The sequence below is a fragment of the Protomyctophum parallelum genome, assembly GCF_964188405.1.
Source record: "Protomyctophum parallelum genome assembly, chromosome: 1".
NCBI classification, from domain to species: domain Eukaryota; kingdom Metazoa; phylum Chordata; class Actinopteri; order Myctophiformes; family Myctophidae; genus Protomyctophum; species Protomyctophum parallelum.
This window is the reverse complement of record NC_139697.1, coordinates 13,010,464-13,033,601: the sequence shown is the minus strand read 5'-3', so window position 1 is coordinate 13,033,601 and position 23,138 is coordinate 13,010,464. Positions and strand designations below refer to the sequence as shown.

At 44.7% G+C, this 23,138-nt stretch overlaps 1 protein-coding gene across 1 annotated transcript in view; it reads left to right on the top strand.

Annotated features, from left to right (window-relative positions):
• Window positions 1–23,138, top strand: part of kcnq4 (potassium voltage-gated channel subfamily Q member 4) — a gene marked incomplete at its 5' end in the record, with an annotated part of 106,094 nt that overhangs the window by 47,476 nt on the left and 35,480 nt on the right. Inside the window, 3 exons of the mRNA XM_083774493.1 lie at window positions 16,178–16,268; window positions 18,635–18,761; window positions 19,260–19,435. Coding sequence (XP_083630619.1) covers window positions 16,178–16,268; window positions 18,635–18,761; window positions 19,260–19,435 — 394 coding nt within the window. The remainder of the gene's footprint in view (window positions 1–16,177; window positions 16,269–18,634; window positions 18,762–19,259; window positions 19,436–23,138) is intronic.

Below are 23,138 nucleotides of genomic sequence, written 5' to 3'. Positions count from 1 at the left end.
GTTTCTATGTCAGTCGTTCTTAGATTTTTTCAAAAATAGCAGACCTACAAGCTCTGCTATGAGCTTGTAGATCTGCTATTTTTCAATAGCTAAAGCATAACATAATGCTAACACCAAAAGGGGTTCCCGCCAAAATGGGTTAATGTGTGTGCGTGTGTTATGCTAACCGTCATGACGGCACAGCGGCGCCCATACATTATACCTCGTTTGAGCCACTAAACCCTTAGCGACGCCGTCGTGTTGAAACCTCGTATGTCCAAAACGCCACGCCGTCGTTGTATGACAAAGTAGGCCATTATGAAAAGACATAGAGTTGACATATATGGAGGAGATACAAGGTTTCTGTCCCGAAAGCAACGATATTTACTGTACAGCGGACTTGGTGCATCTCAGCTCTGTGGCAACAAATCAGATGGCGGGAAACCAAGGGGCTTCAAATAGGCTCCTCCCATGCTTTACTTTAACCCATTTTGGGGCGGGAACCCCTGTTGGTGTATTAAACATTGTTATAATTTAGCTATTGAAAAATAGCAGATCTACAAGCTCATAGCGCACCACCGAGTGTCACACTACGAGCTTGTAGGTCTGCTATATTTTTTTAATTGTTAAAATGTGGCGCAAATCTTTGAATATATATTCTTTCAGTGTGTGTGTGTGTGTGTGTGTGTGTGTGTGTGTGTGTGTGTGTGTGTGTGTGTGTGTGTGTGTGTGTGTGTGTGTGTGTGTGTGTGTGTGTGTGTGTGTGTGTGTGTGTGTGTGTGTGTGTGTGTGTGTGTGTGTGTGTGTGTGTGTGTGTGTGTGTGTGTGTGTGTGTGTGTGTGTGTGTGTGCGTGTGCGTGTGCGTGGCGCGCGTGTGTGCGCATAATTGTCCGGGCTCTCATACAAGAGAAAATATTTTTTGTATGCCTGATTTATCGCAAATCTTGCACTGTGCATGGAAATTGGTCTCAACAAGCTTACAAAGAAAAGGCATTTATACTTTTATTACATACTGACAAGTATAACATTTGTTACTGTGTGTGTGTGTAAGGCTGATGTTCTCAAGGCAGGCAGTGGCGTGGGCGTGACATTCTCCAGCAGGGGAAACTGTATCAATCTGGCGGGCATGCTGTTTGAAATGAATCATGAGCATGCGTGTGCTGCGCGCACGCACACACACACACACACACACACACACACACTCTGAAAACAGCATGACAGCACTGGTGGCAGACGAGCGCTGACCAGGGACAATTTGCAGTCACACAATGCCCCAAGCGTGTGAATCTGTGTGTATTACTATACTTATGGAGGCCAGATGTCCCACAACTAGAATTTGAGAAGTAGACTTTCCTCACACGATAAAAGGGCTATTTTAGGGTAAAATTCAAAAAAGCGTGTTACAGAAGCCTTACGATTAGGAAAAGAATGGTTAGGAATCTTAGGATTAAACATTTAGAGGTTTAGCTTTAGGGGTTGAGGTTGAAGTTATGCCCACACTGCATCAGGGACGGAGGGGGGGGGGGCTTAGTATACGTAGAAATACGCCATTACTTAAGTAAAAGTCCGGAATTCAAAATGTACTTATAAAGTACCAAAATTAAAAGTAGTCAAATATGCAGAATGTCCCATTTCATGTTTTCTAATGTATAAAAGTATTTTGAAAACAGCCGATCTACAAGCTCACAATGTGTCTCATTGCAACGCATTGTGAGCTTGTAGATCGTTTTTTTTTCAAATGCCCAAAATGTATATAAGGCTGGAGTGGTTACTACGGTATGCTTTTAAAAATAATAATCCAAATATACAACGCAACTAGAAAAAGTGCCCTTCTGGGCACAGGTCTCCACCAGGATAGGAATGTAGGACATTGCAGCTTGCCTTCATCTGGTGGTTGGATAAAAGGGCAACAAAAGTAAATTAGAGGTAAAAATACTTTTCGGCCAGTTATAGCGCCACCTTGAGGCTGAGTTGAAATTGTTCATGTGGCATTTCTTCCTCGGCCTAGTGGGAATGTGCGTGCACAATTTCACGGAAATCACGCGATGTGTTCATGATTTGCAGCATTTTGTTTGAAACTGAGCACTCCTGTGAACTTTGGAAGCCAATCTTAACCAATCAGGATGGAGTCTGAGAAATCTGAAAGGCGCGTTTCGTTGAATGGCTCTAGAGAGACTGTGTACCAATTTGCGCGATGTTTGGACAAAATCTGTAGGTGTACTGTGCAAAAACTTGTTTTGCACAAAGCGGCCTCCTGGTGGCGCTATAACAGGCCGTTCTGGAAATTTTGGGGCAGAGGTTCATCGTTGGCATCCAGGGAGTGTGTGTGCAAAATTTGGCATCGACCGGGTTAACGGTGCCGGAGATTAGCTGCTCACGGACACACACACGGACGGACGGAGTGCAAAACATACTCTCCCCCCATGCCTTCGGCCTGGTGGAGACAACTAGTAACTAAAGTTTTCAAGTAAATGTAGTGGACTAAAAGTACAATATTTGGATCCGAAATGTAGTGGAGTAGAAGTAAAACTATTTGAAATTGGAAATACTCAATTATAAAGTACAAATACAAACCCGGTCATTGCGACCAGGTTTTTTTCGACCAATGACAAAGCTTCTAGGAACATCTTTGAGTGCAGATTGTGGCCCCTAGATGTGTCACAGAGACTACATTTTTTGGGGAGTGTTCTACCCATCGCTGGCAGCCTGAATACAAAAAGAACTAGAAAAAAAAGGTCATTAAACTTTTAGCATATTATTGCTTATAGCAACTTTAAGTAAATGTGCTTAGTTACTTTAATTATTTGACTTGACTTTTGACAACATCAGTGTCAGTGTTATCCAGCCGATGTGTGCATTATTATAGGTGAAAAATGGCGAACATTTTTGTCAGAATGTTTGAAGACGGCTTAAAGAGAAAGCAGTGCAGTGCACGATCAAATTAACTCACAAAAGTGATGAAACAGATTATTAAGTTAATTCTTCTCAAATAGAAACTTGGATCAAACACACGTTTTTTCAAATCGATTAGGAAAATCCTTATGTTTTACAAAACATCGCTCGGTCTATAGGACTCTCCAAAGTTATGGGCTCAGCATCGCAACCGTAAAAATGAATCATGGCTCGGGCTCTGCTCTCCTCAGAACAGAAGCGCCCACTCAGCTGCTTTGCTTTCTCGGTGAAAAAGCACTTTTTGTTTCTTATCTGTTTAGTGTGTGTTCCCCCCCCCCCCCCCCCCCGTTGTGTTCTTGCCTGTTGTGGGCCCCTTAGTCCATTTTGGGCGGGAACCCCTTTTGGTGTTTTAAACTATTGAAAATAGCAGATCTACAAGCTCATAGCGCGCCACCGAGTGGCGCGCTATGAGCTTGTAGGTCTGCTATTTTTGAAAATGTGGCGAGTGAAACGTTTTGAAATCAAATCTGTGCTTCTGGGAGGGTTCCTGGAACAGCATATTTTCAGATGGGGGTTCCGTGGCCAAATACATATAGTTTCTGGGGTCCTTGACATGAAATATTGAGCACCACTGACATAGAAACATACTGTAGGTATTTCAGAAAAATGGATTTAGAAGACCTGTTTTAAATTTCGACGTCAGGCCTAAATGGGTTAGGTAACAGAGTCAGGAAAGCAGCCCTACACGTGGTCGGAGCCCAGCTATAGCTCCGCTGGCTGTCTACCGGCACATTTCGCCTGCAGTTGCTATTTTAAGTCGACAGAAGCGCTATTAATATCTTTAATACTGTTTCCACCATTCTCCGTCTCGTTCTCTCCCCCCCCCCCCCCCCCCCCCCCCCCCTCCCCCTTTCTTCCACCTCTTACGGTGTGACTGTATATGCTTGTTAACTGAGTCCTCGACCTCTCCTCTCTGCTCCTGCTGTACCTGATACCACGTAATTGTACTGTAGGTCTACCTTAGATAAAGTACAGTGAGAGAACCTCTTCTCGTGTGTGTGTGTGTGTGTGTGTGTGTGTGTGTGTGGTTCCACAGTGACGTAGAGTGATCTATTTTATATAGTTTCAAGGTGTTTCTGTCTCTGCTGTAATGTCCTAAATTGCGTCTATAAATAGGCCGTCATCATATAGCCCGGGCTGAGCTGTCTCTGGTTGGTCCTCGTGTTTGGACGTGTTTACCTACATCTGCCCGCCCTCTGCGGCGACGGGAGACGCGCGCAGCGCGCGCGCGCAGCGCGCACACACACACACACACACACACACACACACACACACACACACACACACACACACACACACACACGTGTTCAATAATAATCGGCGTGGGCTGTCCTTGATATGTGTGTGTTGTGTCTGTGTGTGTGTGTGTATATACAGGTATTTGTTGTATTTGCGTGTTTGAGCACCTGGCCCACATGGTGTGCGGCTCGCAGGTCAATGTCTGAAAGCGAGAGCGGCATTGATCGGGGCTGGCGCCGTACGCACTCACGCAAGCACGCATTCATGCGCGCACACACACACACACACACACACACACACACACACACACACACACAAGGGGCACGTAGACATGATCCCTGGGACCTTTCAAGTCACGTGTAAGTTCATCCCTCGCCCGCTCATTTCTTTTTTTTTCTCGCCTCCTTTTTCCACATATATAGCTCGGTGCGACTCTCTATTTCCCTTTGTCTGTCTGCCACCCTCCATTTATCTTCTCATCTTTACTTATTTCTGTCTCCTCCGCACGCACGTGCACACAGGCGCGCACGCACGCACGGCAACGCAGGCACACACACACACACACACACATATCTCAGGTCCCCTCGCTCTCTCTCTCTCTCCCTCTCCCTCTCGCGTTGTGTAACTGATAGCTGCTTTATCATCCAGTGCTGATGGAATCAGGAGGTCCAGACTCTATGCCGCAAGGTGCACGAACACTGACCAGCAGCATGAAGCCTGAGTTAAGGCTCAATCATAGTCTGGATTTTCGGTGGTGAGGTGACCACCGCTCCGGTGCTGAGGTGACCACCGCTCCGGTGGTGAGGTGACCACCGCTCCGGTGGTGAGGTGACCACCGCTCCGGTGGTGAGGTGACCACCGGAGCTGAAATAACGTTGAGCGGTGGTGAGTAAAAACAGACAGAGGTGGCGGTGGTTTGCCCTTCAACGTAGCTTGTGACGTCATGTTGTAGTTCGGTGGTCACCTCACCACCGAAAATCCAGACTATATGTATGAGCCTTTAGACTGGGTTTGCGGGTGGGTGAGTGCATGTCACGACACCTGCGTGCAACCGAGTATTAATAAAGAAAAGTTAAAAAAATATGTGGCTAAATAATAAATGTGCCGAATCCAAGCAAGTTCTCTACCATCAGAAAAATGTTTTAGACTCCATGCGGCTCTGCTTTGAGTGCTGACAGTAGTGGTTTCAAACCTTTTCATGATGTCAAGGACCCCCAAAATATATGTGTTTGGCCGCAGAAACCCCCCATCTCAAAATATTTTGTGCGTGGGACTCTCAGAAGTGGAAATGTTTGTTTAAATTAGTTTTTTCCAAAAAACAGTAGATCTACAAGCTCACAGCGCGCCACAAATAGCCAAAGCATAACATGGTTAAATGGTTAGGTATGACTAATTATTCTGGGGAACCCCTGGAATCCAAGGACCCCTGGGGGTCCCCACAACCCACTTTGAAAACCACTACATTAGACCACAGTTAACACTAGAACTGCGCTTTTACCACCTGGATCTAATTAGGGGAATAAAATTATTCTTAAGAAAAATAAAATAGACCTCCACTTTGTCACCCGTCGCACATGACGTTCACATTGGTGTCATCCGTGGTGGTGATTTGCTTGCTAGAAAATCGTGGAGGTGCAAAAGACAGAGATGAACTTGAGCATCAAGGCAATGCGTTTGTTTTTTATGCAATTTGAGTTACAGTAGTTCTTGTGACCTCACCAAAAGGTTGTTTCCACCAGAAGCGTGCTGCAGCAGAGGAACCACACTACGCCCTTTCATCACATGCAAATGTGCACGCACAGCAGATGCAGAGTGGATGTACATGCGGATGATGCGGGGAATGCATGCACAGAGGCAAAAACAATCGTATGTACAGTAGGCTACACATCGTGCGTGCGTGTGTGTGTGTGCACATCCTGCCATAGGTCACATATTGCATATCAAACCATTTGGTTAGACCATGGTCGGTCTAATTGGTGTCCCCAATTAGATGTGGTTAGGCATGTATTTATTTGTATTTGAAATGATGTGTAAGTTACTATTAAACACCTATTGAGCACTACTGCTTCCCCATGACAATGTGAGATCTCTCAGCTCTCCTGGCTTTTGACATCTGAAACATTTTCTAAATATGAATTTAAGCACATGCTACTTCTTCAGTCATGCTAGTGATAATCTAAGGCAGGGGTACTCAACTGACGGACCGCGGTCCACGACCGGACCATAGGCAAAAAAATAATAATATATATATATATATATATATTTTTTTTTGCATCAGGTCAGGCCAGCAAAAAATAAATCTCTCCTAAGCTCAGGCCAGGCCAGGAAGGGAAGAAGTTAATAATATAAATAACATCAGATGGTACATTTCTCATGTGAAATTGCTGCAAAGGCCCCCAAAATGTCCCCCAAGGGCCCCCAAAAATTGGATTTGGAGTTCCACTCCGGGCCTGCACTCTGCACCCCATTATTGGTTGGTTGGAAGGGGATCTGATTTGTATAAGCTTGGCTTGACCATACTAAACGGGCATAGAGCCCCGCTCTCCGATGGACGCCCCGCATGGGACCGGACCTCGGTCTTATTCAAAAAAATATTTGTGGACCTTCATCATTTCTAGTTGAGGACCCCTGATCTAAGGCTACAAACAAAGGGTGACAGCCTTGACTCGATAGTTTTTATTTTTTATAAATAAGTTGTTTTAAAAAAAGCATTTAAGTGTGTGTTTTTTATTTTTAACTTTTATTCTTTATTATATTTATGTAATTAATGTACAGTACAACGCCTTTTTAACTGTAACTGTCTCTGCTATAGTGTTAGTTTGGTTATGTTTAAGGTTAGCTTAAGGGTATGAAGGCAAATCAATGCAATGTCCCCAAGACGAGTTTGCAAAACCAGCGTGTTTGTTTGTGTGTATTAGTGAGTGTGAGTGTATACTACACGCACGCACGCCAGTGTTGTTTTTGGCAGAAAGTTTCTATTTTAGTTTTAGTCATAGTCTTTGGAATAGTGTTAATTTAGTATTAGTCACCCGGAATGTTTTAGTGTTAGTCTAGTTTCAGTCGACTAAATCTACAGTTGATTTAGTCGACTAAAATGCATTTTGGCGGGCCTTGATGCCGTCGTAATGGCAGATTTTACATATGCTGAAAATAGCAGATCTACAAGCTGACGTTGTGAGCTTGTAGATCGCACATGCACGCACGCACATGCACACTGCGGTAAAGGAGGGTCATATAGATCCATCACCACCAGCAGGCAGCAGCTGTGCTCTGTCTGTCTATCAACACTACAAATATTTTCACAGTCTCACAGTTTAGTAGTAATGTGAGACGGAGGGTTTTCACTTATGTGCATTTACAGGAAAACAACACAGCTGTAAAAGCTCGGTTGCCAGGCCTCCATTAAAAGCAATCTGGATGCACTGTAATCCCCTTTATTCACTGTCTGCCCAAACCCCCCCTACCCAAATTGTACTGTACTCTCCTCTCCTCTCATCATCGTGCACTTAATGCTGTACCACACACTGGAGGGCTGCATGATATCAGGAAAACATGCAATGAGGATGACATTGTTGAATATTGTTTGAGACATGCACATACGGTTATTTCGTGGCGTGCCGAATCCGCCATTCCTTCGTGGGGTGAAAACGACACAGTTTACCATTGGAATTGCATTAGGGAACATACACATTTTATGTTTTGTTTTTTTCCTTCGTTATAGCGAAACACATGGTGAAGTATTGTTGTGCAAAAATTGCAACAACCACCAATGCTGTGAAAAACGAAAACGGGAGCACGAAATATTATGAACTTTCCGCAATTCCGCCAATAATCATTATTTGAGCCATGCATCTGAGATTTTGTATGTGTAGTAAGAAGAATTGTGATGACGATATGACAATCATGTTAACACAAAATACCTGCGGATCACGCTATTCCCCACTTGTTATTCCAAGCACCACAACGTCTTTTCCGGAAGTGTGTTATTTGTCTATGGGACACGGCAACTACTGCCGATAGCAGGCAATGAGTCGATAGATAAAAGGTGGGCGCAAGAACGTTGTTCAAAAACATGAAATATTTTATTTTTGGACGATCAAATTCATGTGTTGCTTTGTTTACCCTCCATTGTGGAACGGTGATACTTTTACATTACATACGGTAATGACTTTTTACCCAGAGTCGCTGCTGTTCGCCTGCTGTTAAAATGTAGGGTGAGAGTGTACAAATGGAACCAATGTGCAACTGGCGGCCCCCACCTTCACTTCATGTGGCCTGCAGGTTAAAACACATTTACTGCTACCATTTATTGAAAAATTAGGATCTAATTACTGCCAGCATTTATTGAAAAATTAGGATCTAATTACTGCCAGCATTTTTTTAAATTTGAGCTCTTATTTTGAAAAGCCGCCATTTCCTGTCAGTTAGCAGCAGTTGAAAGAAATGGATAGGCGATCTAAGATGGACGATCCAGTGTTGTGCTAACAACACAGCTAGCTAACAGGCTAACGTGAGTAGCATTATGGGTCGCTCGACCGAATGCACTATAAAAGTGCAATTGACAAAGATCTTTGTCAATGGCAGTCAGCGTCGGTATCAAAATTAGGCTTCAATTGACAAAGATCTTTGTCAATGGCGGTCAGCGTCAGTATCAAAATTAGGCTTCAATTGACAAAGATCTTTGGCAATGGCAGTCAATGTGTTTTAATATCTGAATACTGATATTTGATTTCAGCTGTTACAATTCCAAACATGCAAACATGACCCGCTTTAATTACTTCTATATATGTAGTATTAAAATGTAATTGTCTTCTTTTTTTTTATGTCGAATGAATTTGTATTTAGTTCATAAAGTAAATTTTAGGCTTTTGAAAGGCATTTGAAATTACATAAAAATGTTAATTTCCAGAATTCCAATTCAAAAATAGCTAAAAATAATTAAAATAGCAAAAATAGCAGATCTACAAGCTCAAAACGCATCGCACTGCAACGCTTTTTAAGCTTGTAGATCGGCTATTTTTGCTACGACAGAAATATGCAATGTGGCCCTCTGGAGTGAGTGTGGAAATATAGTGGCCCTCTCCATTGTAGATTTGTATTGTTATTATTTTCTCCACATGGATTATGTTTTGCATCACAAATCACAATAAATGTTTTATTAAATCAATTTAAATTGTCACCAGTTTGAATCGATTTTAATCGATTTACGAAATAGCATTACATGCCTTTTAACACCTGTACCCACTTTAAGCATGGGAGTGTATACATCATTTAACGTACGCCGTTGCATTTCACATTCTCTCTGCTTTCAGCTGCTTTCTCTCACTATCGTCTAGTTTCTGCACTTTGCATTTGTGTGTCTTGTTCCAGCTAACCCCTCCTCGTGTCCCGGGGAGACAAATCGCACTCTGTCAGGTTTTGGGAGAAAAGGTTTGACCTGCAGCGCACCGTACTGTACAGAAGCACTGTGTGCATTACTGGTTTCTAATTCCTGGAACAAGTTGGCAAATGCTGACTGGTCTTACAGTAAACCTCCTTTAGCAGGAGGACAGGAGACACACGGTGCATTTATCCACTGCCGGTGTATCATGTCTTTATCAACTCGATACAATGCGCGTCTTCATTTGAAATGAAACGAGCGTGACCTTTTTGGGACTTGAGCTGTTTGGTGCTCCTCCTCGTTTGTAAGAGTGCTTACTGTGAAAGGTTTCCTATTCTTAATCCCCTCCCTGGGGGTTAACAGGTTTGTTTCTGTATAGACGTGGCGACAGACACATTTTCTCTGGGAAGGTACTGTGGTCAGACAGACAGCGGTGTCCTCATCTCCGCCTCCTCTGCCTCCACGCTGGGGTGGGGTTGGGCCCGGCCACTGGCGCTGCCCCCCAGCGGCCCACTTATAGTGAGAAACAGCGGACACATCTGACTGGAGATGGGGCGGCAGTGGCTCAGGAGGTATAGAGAGAGGCCCCTTGGGAACCGGTTGGATCCCGGGCTCCCCCAGAGTTGGTGTCAAAGGATCCTGCTGAAACGCTGAAACCCCCTGACTGCTCCCGATGCGCCTTGCATGGTTTCCTCCGCCATCGTTGTATGGATGTGTCTGTGAATGGGTGAATGTAATGCACATTCTATGGATAAAGGGAAGGCGCGATATAAATGCACCATTTACAATTTGAAAACTTTAGTCAATACTGTAGGTTACTTAATAGGATTTTGATTATTATTACAAAACATACATTAAGCACTTCAGCCCTATATCAATTTTGTCCTTTTGAAAATAGCCGATCTACAAGCTCACAATGCGACACATTGTAAACTTGTAGATCTGCTATTTTAGATATAGATATACTGTAGACATAGATTTAGATAGAGATATAGATTTTTATACATTTGAAAACATGTGAAATGGGACATATCTTCACAATGAGTACATTTTGAGACAAATGCCTTTGTACATTTACTCAAGTAAATTTGGAATTCCGGACTTTCAGTATTTCTACATTGCAGTTTATTGTTACTTTTACTTAAGTAAAAAAAGAAATAGCACTTTTTCCACCACTGGAGAGAGAGAGAGAGAGAGAGAGTGTGTTTGAGGGAGAGAGAGAGAACGCTGACGTGATGGTGAAATGCAGAAATGTATTTATCGGCCTCGCTGCGGCTGCGGTCTATATAACCCATAAGTCAGTGACTCTCATCCTTGACGTATGGCTCTAAAGTGATGGCTAATGACGTTTGATGCTCAGGGCCGATAGAGAGAGCATCATTCATCAGGGATATTTACATTTCCTCTCTCTCTCCCTCTCCGCATCCCACCGGGGGCTCCGCGGGAATCGATCGATGGAGCGCTAGCTCACCTATAGTACGCTTTAACCGGGTTGGTTTTTTTGTGCCATTACACAGGCAGATCAATAAGCGCTCCCTCCTCCTCCTCTTCGGCTCGCCCCTCAACCAGATGCCGTCTCGTCTTCTCGTCCTCGACGGTTCTCGTCTCCACATCCCCGCAGTGCTGATTTGGTAGATTTCTACGGACACCGTCGGTCCTAATTGACATTTCCCCCGAAAAGAGGGCCGATGGGTGGTTGGGAAGGGGGGGGGGGAATGTGTGTGCCCTCAGCAGAAATTTGACGCTTTGTCCCACATGGACTAAATATCTCTTTACTGCCCTCATCTTTGTTCTGACCCCTACATTATGTGTTTCTGTTTGTCACACTGCGGCTCTCAAACCAACACAATTATTTGGTCACAAACCTGCGTGTGAAAATACGCAGGTTAAATACGCCCCCCACCCCAAGGACACCTGGGAGTCCCGGGACCCCCACTATGAGGCTGACTGACTGTCATCAAACTGTGCTTCGGTCACTCACCGTTTATGTTTTGGAATTGTCCCCACATACTGTAAGAGTTGCAGAAATGCTCATAATCTGAGCAATATCACAGCATGACAGTATGGATACAACCTGCCTCAGTCAGTGGTGAAAAGTAACTACTGTAAGTACATAAGTAGGCTGCTTTTATTTTACTTGATTATTTCTCTTTTTCCACACATAATACTTCTACTCCAGTACATCTCATTTTTATTCCGCTACATTTATTTGACATTTTTCGTTTTCTACAACACAGATGTATATTAATAATACAAAACAAAACATACATTAACCACCAGCACTACTTTACTGTATGTGACGCGTTTAATTTAATTTAATTTAGGTGCTCAAGCAAAACTTTGAATGCATACTTTTTACATATTGAGTATTTTTTATATAGTAAACTACTATATTTGCTTTATTCAAGTTAAAAACAAACATCTGAGTCCTTCTTCCTCAGCTGCTCAGTTAGAGTGTGAGATAAGATTGCATGTAAAAATGCAATGTCTCCAGAAGTAATTCTCACAGAGCTGCGTGGATGTGTGAGCTGTGTGTGTGAATGGTGGCCTGCCTGTGGCCTGTGGTCTGCAGACGATGTGGTCTGGGTGGGAGGAGGAGGAAGGGTTACAGACTAGTCATACGATACCCACCAGAACTCCACTTCAACACAACACAATGTGGCTGCATTCTATTCTATTTACTCATCTAGAGAATCTGATATTTGGACTAGAGCCGAGGGGCGCAGTCAACTCGGTTAAGCCTGAGTTGCACTTAATTGCGCACAGGTGTCGCCTCACACCAAAAATAGCTGCTGTGATTGTGTGACACGTGCGTGCAACCGAGAATACAATCAAAGGTTTCCTTTCCAGCACGTCTTTGTCGTCGGGCGTCTATCGCATCCGAACACGGTATAGGCCCGTGTTCGGACAAGGGAAGCCGGGCGGGGAGGGTGATGATATTTGTCCATGCACATACTCCTACTGTACCTGTCAGCGGGGAGTGTTTGGCGGGAGGAGTAGAACGGAGGTCCTCCCAGTGGGGGCTCCTCACTGGCAGCTGAACCAGTATGTATACCACGGCAGCACACAGAAAAATGTGTATGGGAAGGAATCAATTGGCATAACGACAAAATGAAGGATGAGAAAATAAAACAAATGAAGGATTAAACTTTCTTGCTGTTATGGATTATTGTTGTTACTGTATGTGAGGTTCAGGCAGTTATTTTTATTTATCTCTTTACAGTTATGTTCTATATGTAGTACATATAGAACATAACTGTAAAGAGATAAATAAAAATAAAATATTGTACATATTATGTACAATATCTATCCGAGCCAGGAGGCGGCGTCATAATGCTCATATAAAAGGTGATTTGTCAGCACGGCTCACCGGGCGGCAACACCCACCCATCACCTGTCACCGTCGAGAGAGGGGACGAAACAAAGATGTCACTCCCGCCTAATCTTGTGGAAATATAGACATTGCTCCGAGTTAATTGAGGGGAAAAAAGACAGACGTTTCACAGTCAGCACATTGCAGAGCTGATGGACGACCTGTGGGCGTCCGTATACTCGCAAATGTCTCGTCCTCCTGGGTGTGTCCGTGCGTCGTCTCGTGCACAGTGCTCTGCTCTCCCGGAGCGGACAAGGCAGTGAGTTACACACTCAGTCTCACACAGTATGAGTATGTTTTCTCACCCAAGACATACACTGTCGTGTGTGAGTGTGGTCATGCCGCTGATGCCTGCGTGCATGTGTCCCCCTCGCTGTCTGTGGTTGTATTTTATTTTTAGCAGCGTCATCATGCCATCTGCTAACAATTTACAATTTAGGCATTTAGCAGACGCTCTTAATCCAGAGCGACTTACATTAAGCAAGAACAAAAAGCATGGGAATACATCACATAAAACATTTATCATGAAACATGCGTAAGCTAAGAAAGTAACAGTGGAATATCTATATTATGAGACTATACATATAAACTATATATCTATACTACTATGCTATACATCTGTACTATGGCGTGCTATGACTATATACAATGCAATTATAGTGCTGTCTACATAACATGCTATAAGTCTGTATCAAATGCTATCTAAGTCTACAGAAATGCTATCTAAGGGGGTAGGATAAGTGCTATGGGCTATGATGAAGTCTGAAAAGGTGGGTTTTCAGACTACGGCGGAAGATTGGGAGTGATGCTGCAGTTCTGACTGCAATGGGAAGTGCATTCCACAGTTTTGGAGCCAGAAGGGAGAAGAGTTTGGGACGTGTGGAGCGTTGTCCCGGCGTTTTTAGTGAGGGTACTTCCAGCTTCCCTGCGTTGGCTGATCTGAGTGCGCGGGAGGGTTTGTACTGTAGGGTTCAATCATACTTGCAAGATAAGGGGGAGCCATACTAACAAACCTATAGCCTGGCGGGCAGACAGACTGGAGCGATGACTCGCTCATCCACTCTCCTCTCGGCTTGCACATGTGGCAGCAAATACAGTAGTATTTACGGAGGCTGACTGGTAGTTTGATCTAGTGAATGATTTCTTTCTTTCTTTCTTTCTTTCTCACCTGCAAGTTGAAACCTATCTGGCTTGCTGCTCACTTGAACCGTATAAACACTTTGTTGACTGGCTTAATCTATTTGCAGAAATTCTGATTTCATGAATGGAAATAACAAACAAACTTATAGCTGCCTTTGCAGAACGTTGTACGAGGCAGAATTACAGACTGTCTGTAGTAGCATTGGAGCATTGTGGAGGAGTTGTCTGTCCAGACAGTCCAATGCAGGCTATAGCCTATAGACGTGCGGGCCAGACACACAACACTGACCCCACAGCTTGAAATGAAACGTTACACCGTCTGTCGGCAACTATATGTCAATGAAACCTCACGGTATGTATAGTATAGCCACAGATGTACAGTATAGTGTAAACGCACGCCAAGCAGTTTTCCATACCGTGTACGTCACAGCGACATACTATATAGACCGCAGACAGAGGCGAGCCACACTGGATTTATTCTAATTCATTTGATGGAGAGTTTCTCTCCGTGCTCCACAACAACTCCCTGGAGACACAACAGCAACAGGAGAATAGCTATAACATCAGCCTGGAGAGAGAGAGAGAGAGAGAGAGAGAGAGAGAGAGAGAGAGAGAAGGCTGCCTCTTGCACAGTACAATCATGAGTGTGAATTTGACACTAAAGATTTTTACTGTCCTTTTCACGCCTCCTGGACATCCAAAGAACACAATCTCTATCCCAAGTCCGTTTAGCTGCAGGGCGACGACATGCACAACTATTGTAATGAGGTTTGCTGTGACTGTCTGTACTATACAGTATATCTACTATGCCACATCTGCACATTTGTCCACTAGAGGGTGCTAAAAATACAGAAATAAACCTTGGGTGAAATTGGGTGAAATGCACTACCTACAATAGGCACCCTAAATCGGTGGTTTCCAAACAGTGTGCTGGGTCTGGGAGACGAGTCTTAGGTGTGTCCTTCTCATGAAGGAATCCGATGGTTAGTAATTCCAACGGAGCATTAGTCCGACATGCGGGGAACAACGGTCGGACTATTGCTCAAACATGTGCTGCTTGTGCTTGCAGTTATGGTTAGGTTAGGGTTTGAGGTAGTTTGTCGGTCTAATGACTGTCAGACCAAAACACAACCTTTTTACATTTGAATTTTTTTTTAAAGGTTTTTAAGTGTTTACAGGGTCATGTCTCACTTTTGTTCTCTGGACTGATAGTTAGACTTCCGAGCTCTGGTAGAGCAACCACTCGCGCCTCAACAAGTGGTAACTGTGTTGTTCCCAGGTGTAACAACACATTCGGACAGTCTGCCTTTTCAGTAAAGGGAGCTAACTTATGGAACTCCTTGCCTACGGTCTTAAAACTAGAGACGGATGGTAATGTGTTCTATAGAGGTCTCAAACTATGGTTGAAATCAGATCAACTGTGCTCACATGTATAGCTCCTGACTGGTCACGAGAATGATTATGTTTACTTTTGTACTGGAGGTTATGTAATGTGTACTGTACCTTTGCTGTAAATTTCACTTGAATGTACTTCTTATTTTTAGATTGGGTGTTTTTTTTAACTTTGTATTTTTAGAAAAGTCTCCTATGGACAAGTGGTGAAAACTAGCACTCGTGCTAACACACTGTAAACGATGCATCTACAAGTTGTACAATTGTGCAATGAGCAATGTGATTGTTATGTCCATATCAAATAAATAAACATAACATAACATAGACCAATAATAGTTTTACCAATAAAAAATGTTTTTTCTTTACACATCTTTACGGCGATTTCTTTATTATTTACTATAGTCCTACTAGACCCCAGGAAATTACATGTGGCCACAGTAGTTGTTTTCTGTGTGTCGAAGATCGAACCACTGGCACTGACTACTAGGGGGCTGCCATACTGTCATAGGCTCAATAGTCAGCTTGTCACCTCCACATTGACATTTAGCAGATCCCGTGATATTTTGTGGCCAGATGTAATTTCCTGGGGTCTAGAATAATAATAATGAAAACGCTGTAAAATGTGGCCCTTTTTCAGTACATTTTGATACCAATACTTTAGTTGGAGATATGATTACGTCTTCCACCACTGCTCACTTTCTGCGTCTCTCTCTGTGTTGTAGTTTTGTGCTGGTGTTCAGCTGTCTGGTCCTGTCTGTCTTCTCCACCATCCCAACACACCAGGAGATGGCCAACGAAGCCCTCTTCATCCTGGTAAGACTGATGATTGCGCGCACACACACACATTTAACATCTTTATTTGTATTCACATTTTACAAGAAATGTCTTGAACACAAACAATAGTGGACTGGATGCGCAAACTTGAGAAAACTCTACAACAAGTGCTTCAGATACAGATCACGGGTACAGAAAGCATCGCCTTCTCCATATATGGCGACTGCCAATTATTGCAGACACTGAACAGAATTTTGCCGATGCCTTAGCTCTCGGCTTGGGCATGCCTGCAATCTGCAGGCCCCTCACGACTGATTTGTGGACATTACCGAGGCTTCCAAATATGAACACAAGTAGTTTACATCTGTAGCCAAGCTGTATAATAGCATCCTTAAGACGGTGGTACTTAAGCACCTTGGTAAGGAATGCCTCTTCCAGACTGTGGTCAAATGTACATGCCACTTCCAAAACACACACACACACACACAGACACACGTGTCATGTGAACACATAAGGTCAGCACGCATCCATTTTTCGATGGTGGAGTGTGTCTGTCACCTGGTACACACACACACACAACACAATGCGTGTTTTGTTTACTGGAGGAGTCAGAAACAGCCATGTAAGCAGGCGGGGGTGGCGGTGGGGGGGGTTCAGGTGCTGTTGACTTTGCAGGAAATCACCGTCGTGATCCAATAATCCTTAACAGTCGCGCCTGTATAAACGCTCTCTGCCGCTGCACTCTAGCTAATACACAGCCAACAGGTAATGGATTCTGGGCTTTCTGTGTCTTATATAGACTAATGCATACGTGGAACGAAGGCTGGTACAGGCTTGACTTTAGAGTCTAAAGTTTAGACTGATACTATTGGTCCGACTGTCATCAGACCGACAACCTACCTCAAACCCTAACCTAACCCTAACCGCAAGCACGGGAACAGGGCATGTCCGACCGTTGTTTCCGCATGTCGGTTGGTGACGTCTAATCTGTGCGTGCATCCCACAAAGGCAAGTCTCGCTCGACAAAAGTGCTAGATGCACAATGTAATCGGTAGCATCGGTACCCGCGGCACACTGCCAGCCAAGGTGCCTGGACCGCTGAGCCACGGCCCAGGCCATGTATGAGCTTTTGACTAGGGAGTTTCTTTTCTATTGTTGTTAATTTGTAAATACCAATACAATGATTTGTGAAATAAATATTTATTTTTATTTCCCGTTATTTTTGTGTTGTCATATTATGGACCTCCCTGGGTCCCTCGGCCTGAAATAAAGATGTATTGATTGATTGATTGAAATAATACATTAAATTAAATGCATTACTTCCATAGCCTTCCTGTCCTGGCTTTAAAATGAAATTCCAGGTCTGATCATGTCTCTCGTCATTTCTCTGAACCACTCGACCCAATAAGAGTCTCAATAAGACCAAACCTTATTGATTTCCAAGTGGCGATAACTTGGGAATAAGATCCGGACCCGGAACCAGACTTTGATCCCAATCTCTACTTATTGGTCAGGCCATCTTCACTAGCGCCACGACGACAGACTCCTATACTGCATCATGGAAGCTCACAAATACTTTTAACAAACTTGTAATAGTAACTGTGAAATGAATCAATGTTGAGCAACTGATTGGCTTATTTCATTACCCAAAGGCCATGCCTTATCCGTATCCTATGCCTAAACTTTCATGGCATTTCATATTTGAAAATGCATAAAATTGGGCTCTTGAGTCAATGCCATGGTAGCATTATTTTCGGGTCTGGGCTGAAATGTTTCGCAACCCATTTATTTTTTAATAGCTCTTTAAAGGTATATTCAGTGATTTCACCCAAAAAACCGTTTCGTTTTTGCCTTGGGACCCAAACTTTCGTCCAATCAGGATAGAGAGTCAAAAACGAAACCTAAGGTTTTTTGACCCCCAGGGGTTAACTGGGGACAGGGAGGAACTCCTTATATGGTCAGCACACTCTATAGTAGAGAGGATTATCACAACAAAACAAAAAAATAAGTGATATTTGAATTAAGTGAAATCACTGAATATACCTTTAAAACCTACAATACAATGTGGGGGAGGTTTACGCTAAAACACACCCAATCTATGAATGAAATGATTCAAATAATCAATTTCTATTATGTTACTTTTGTCTAAGGTTCTATCCCACACACCTATCATGCCCAATGTATGCTCTGTCGCACGATGGAAAATAACAGACCTATAAGCTCACAACGTGTTGCATCTGCAACGCGTTGTGAGCTTAGAGAGCATCTATTTTCTCCCGCGTGACGCTGGAGTACGACGAAGAATAAATCACTTTGTGGAGCCCTGCAGACTGTGCTTGTCACTGACTGTGTGTGTGTGTGTGTGTGTGTGTGTGTGTGTGTGTGTGTGTGTGTGTGTGTTCTAGGAGTTTGTGATGATCGTGGTGTTCGGGGTGGAGTACTTCGCCAGGGTGTGGGCAGCAGGCTGCTGCTGTCGCTACAGAGGATGGCAGGGGCGACTGCGGTTCGCCAGGAAGCCCTTCTGTGTCATAGGTGGGTGTGTGTGCCATAAGTGTGTTTATGTGTGTGTGTTTGTCATAAGTGTGTTTATGTGTGTGTGTGTGCATGTGTGCCATGCAGGTGTGCATAGCATGCACACACTTCAAGACAGTGGTTCTCAAACATTTTTACCTCAAGGACCCTCAAGTTTCACACGCATTTGGCCATGGACCCCCAATTTGTTTTGCCTTTTCATTGATAGTGTAGCAGTGTGGCTCACAACCTCAGCCTGCAGGTGGCCTCCAAAGTCTAATATCTCCCCCGAGTCATATAGGGATATATTAGTGGTTAAGATGTTGGCTTTCCATGTGGGAGACCCGCAGGTTCGATTCCCGGGTGTTACAATAGCATACAGTAGATAGACAGGAAACGGGTCATGGGGATTGGGATTCGAACAGTTGATGTGAATGTGTAAACGTGCTTTACCTTCTCTAACACGGTACACCACCTGTCTGTCTGTCTGTCTCTCTCGCTGTCTCTCTCCCCACACAGACTTCATCGTGTTCATTGCGTCGCTGGCGGTGATCGCGGCGGGCACGCAGGGCAACATCTTCGCTACCTCAGCCCTGCGCAGCATGCGCTTCCTGCAGATCCTGCGCATGGTGCGCATGGACCGCCGCGGCGGCACCTGGAAACTGCTGGGCTCTGTGGTCTACGCTCACAGCAAGGTGGGTCTGGGGTCTCTACGCCCACAGCAAGGTGGGTCTGGGGTCTCTACGCCCACAGCAAGGTGGGTCTGGGGTCTCTACGCCCACAGCAAGGTGGGTCTGGGGTCTCTAGTGGGTCTGGGGTCTCTACGCTCACAGCAAGGTGGGTCTGGGGTCTCTGTACACTCACAGCAAGGTGGGTCTGGGGACTCTACGCTCACAGCAAGGTGGGTCTGGGGCCTCTACACTCACAGCAAGGTGGGTCTGGGGTCTCTACGCCCACAGCAAGGTGGGTCTGGGGTCTCTACGCCCACAGCAAGGTGGGTCTGGGGTCTCTAGTGGGTCTGGGGTCTCTACGCCCACAGCAAGGTGGGTCTGGGGTCTCTACGCCCACAGCAAGGTGGGTCTGGGGTCTCTACGCCCACAGCAAGGTGGGTCTGGGGTCTCTGTACACTCACAGCAAGGTGGGTCTGGGGACTCTACGCTCACAGCAAGGTGGGTCTGGGGCCTCTACGCTCACAGCAAGGTGGGTCTGGGGTCTCTGTACACTCACAGCAAGGTGGGTCTGGGGTCTCTGTACACTCACAGCAAGGTGGGTCTGGGGTCTACGCCAGTGGTTTTCAACCAGTGGTTCGGGGACCACCAGTGGTCATTGAGTCGGTTCCAGGTGGTCCCTAGCTAAATGGTGGAGAGTTGGTAACCAAATGAACCCTTATTTTAATAAACGTTTACCTGTTCTCTCCTAATGGTACCACCATCAATACAGCATGGAACTGTGGACAAAATCTTATCCGACAACAACATTTAGTATTTTAGTTTTGCGTCTGAGGATAAATCTCATCAAATGGTGCCAAGGTGGTCACCTCATAGGCTGACCACCGTTTTGGTGGTCACCTTATCACCTAAACTTGGACTATGAATAGGCCTTTAGGCTACTATTATGGAGGTGGTGCTAAAGGATCATGCATACCTCGTCGTACGGTTGTACTCGACAAGAATCATAGGTATTTCTTTGGTGAGTGATATGGCTGCACGATGAATGAAATCGCTATGAATCAGGGTTGACCACTTCAACAATGAGCGACCAGCTCAGAGGCCTTGCGAGAATGAGTAGAGTGATGATCGGCCCCGAGACTGGGGAGGTCGGAGTTCAATCGCCCAGCACAGTCATACCAAAGACCCAGTGGCTCCCTGCTTAATTGGCACTCAACATCGATCAGGTGTTAAGTCCCTGTGACGTACTAGCGTCATGTCCAGGGGGTGTACTGTACTTGTACATCATGGCTGAGGGATGTACTTTTAGATAAAGATATAGGGCTCCATTTACGTCACCGCTAAACCCCTTATCCCTAAACTTCTTTGCCTTTTTTTTAATTATTTTGAAAGTTCAACTAGCCAGTCTACATTGACACGTTGTGAGCTTGTAGACTGGCCATTTAACTATTAAAAAATGCTTTGCAAAATAGTTAAAGAAAAGGCAAAGAAGTTTAGGGATAAGGGGTTATATGGGGCCGCATGGTTCAGGAACCGTTTGTTTCCCAAGGCTACGTACTCACTTAAAAACCCATACATACTTAATTGTACGTCAAATAGCAATCATACAGTAGCAGTTGCAGCATATATTGCCACAGGGTTCATGTAGTTAGGAGCACTGCAGTAATAAGGCTTTAGCTAAACCGCCGTCGCCCTGTGTGTGTGTGTGTTCCCCTCACTGCTGAGAACACGCAGCGAGAAACTTGCCGAGTCAAACATGATGACGTTGACGTCCCATACAGTAACTAGGTCACGCACACACGTGTGCGCACAGTATTGCTGTGCTTGTTCATTGTGCTGGCTTGTTTTATGATGCGCTGGTTCTCAACATCGGTAATGAACCCTCACGGCTCTGTAACTCAGGGTTACATTTAACACTGACGGTGTAGTTTAGGTTCCCAGAGATACCACGGTAGAAGAAAACATGGGGGGGGGGGGTCTAGTTAGTTACAGACCCGTTCATTTGGACTGCTTGGTGATCCCCGGACCCCACGTTGACAACATTTTCATGTCAAGGACACCCAAATATAGAATTGTCCATGGGTGGACCCCCTCTGAAAATAAATCTGTGTCATGACTCATGATCAACACATCACACACATCAAACTGCTTTCTATATGAAAGGACTAATGTTTTAAACTTGTGTATTGAAATTGTAATCACTGATTTGTTAAGTTGTCTCTCCTGCACTGCTGGTGGAAATTCCCTTGATTAGGAATGGGACAGGGGTGTTTCTTATGATTTTTCATTGAGTTTTCAGGCTGATTTAGGCTTGTTTAATTGTAACGCATTATTGAGAATGTTTAGGTTACTTTTATGCAAGGAATTATTTATGTGAGTATTTATTATTAAAGTATTTGAGAAGAAATGTGCTAAATGATGATGATGATGATGAAGAGGATGTTGGGTATTCAGACCCTAATGATAGTGATACGGTGCTGAGAACGCATTATGATGAGAAACACAGCGCCGGAGGGGCTGCTGATACCTGATCTCTCTCTCTCTCTCTCTCTCTCTCTGTGTGTTTGTGTCTCTACCTATCTGTCAGTATATATAATATATGTGTTTAAATGTGCTTCATTGGCATGAAATACAGCTTACATGTTGTATGCATGTTCTATAATGGAAAGTCAGCCAAAAAAAAACAAAAAACACCCGTGTGAAGTAAGTGGTGCAACTCCGTGTGGGGGTCCCCGGAACTTCCCGAAACGGTTGAGAAATGACAGAGTTACCATGTGGGGGGGCCCCCAGGGGGTCCCTCTACTGTAGTGTACTGTACTGATAAACCTGATATAATCATATACAGTTAATATGTATGTGTGTGTTAGGCTGCACAACAGTGACACTTTGTTTTGAAAACCAACCAAATGCAATTTCCGTGCTCAGACCCACCCAGCCAGCCTGCTGATCTAGTGTCTGTCTGTAGGAGCTGATCACAGCCTGGTACATAGGCCTCCTGGTGCTGATCTGTCTGTCTGTGTGTGTGTCTGTAGGAGCTGATCACAGCCTGGTACATAGGCCTCCTGGTGCTGATCTGTCTGTCTGTGTGTGTGTCTGTAGGAGCTGATCACAGCCTGGTACATAGGCCTCCTGGTGCTGATCTGTCTGTCTGTGTGTGTGTCTGTAGGAGCTGATCACAGCCTGGTACATAGGCTCCCTGGTGCTGATCTGTCTGTCTGTCTGTGTGTGTGTGTCTGTAGGAGCTGATCACAGCCTGGTACATAGGCTCCCTGGTGCTGATCTGTCTGTCTGTCTGTGTGTGTGTCTGTAGGAGCTGATCACAGCCTGGTACATAGGCCTCCTGGTGCTGGTCTGTCTGTCTGTGTGTGTGTGTGTGTGTGTGTCTGTAGGAGCTGATCACAGCCTGGTACATAGGCTCCCTGGTGCTGATCTGTCTGTCTGTCTGTCTGTCTGTGTGTCTGTAGGAGCTGATCACAGCCTGGTACATAGGCCTCCTGGTGCTGGTCTGTCTGTCTGTGTGTGTGTCTGTAGGAGCTGATCACAGCCTGGTACATAGGCTCCCTGGTGCTGATCTGTCTGTCTGTCTGTCTGTCTGTGTGTCTGTGTGTCTGTCTGTCTGTCTGTCTGTCTGTCTGTCTGTCTGTCTGTCTGTGTCTGTCTGTCTGTCTGTCTGTCTGTCTGTCTGTCTGTCTGTCTGTCTGTCTGTCTGTCTGTCTGTCTGTCTGTCTGT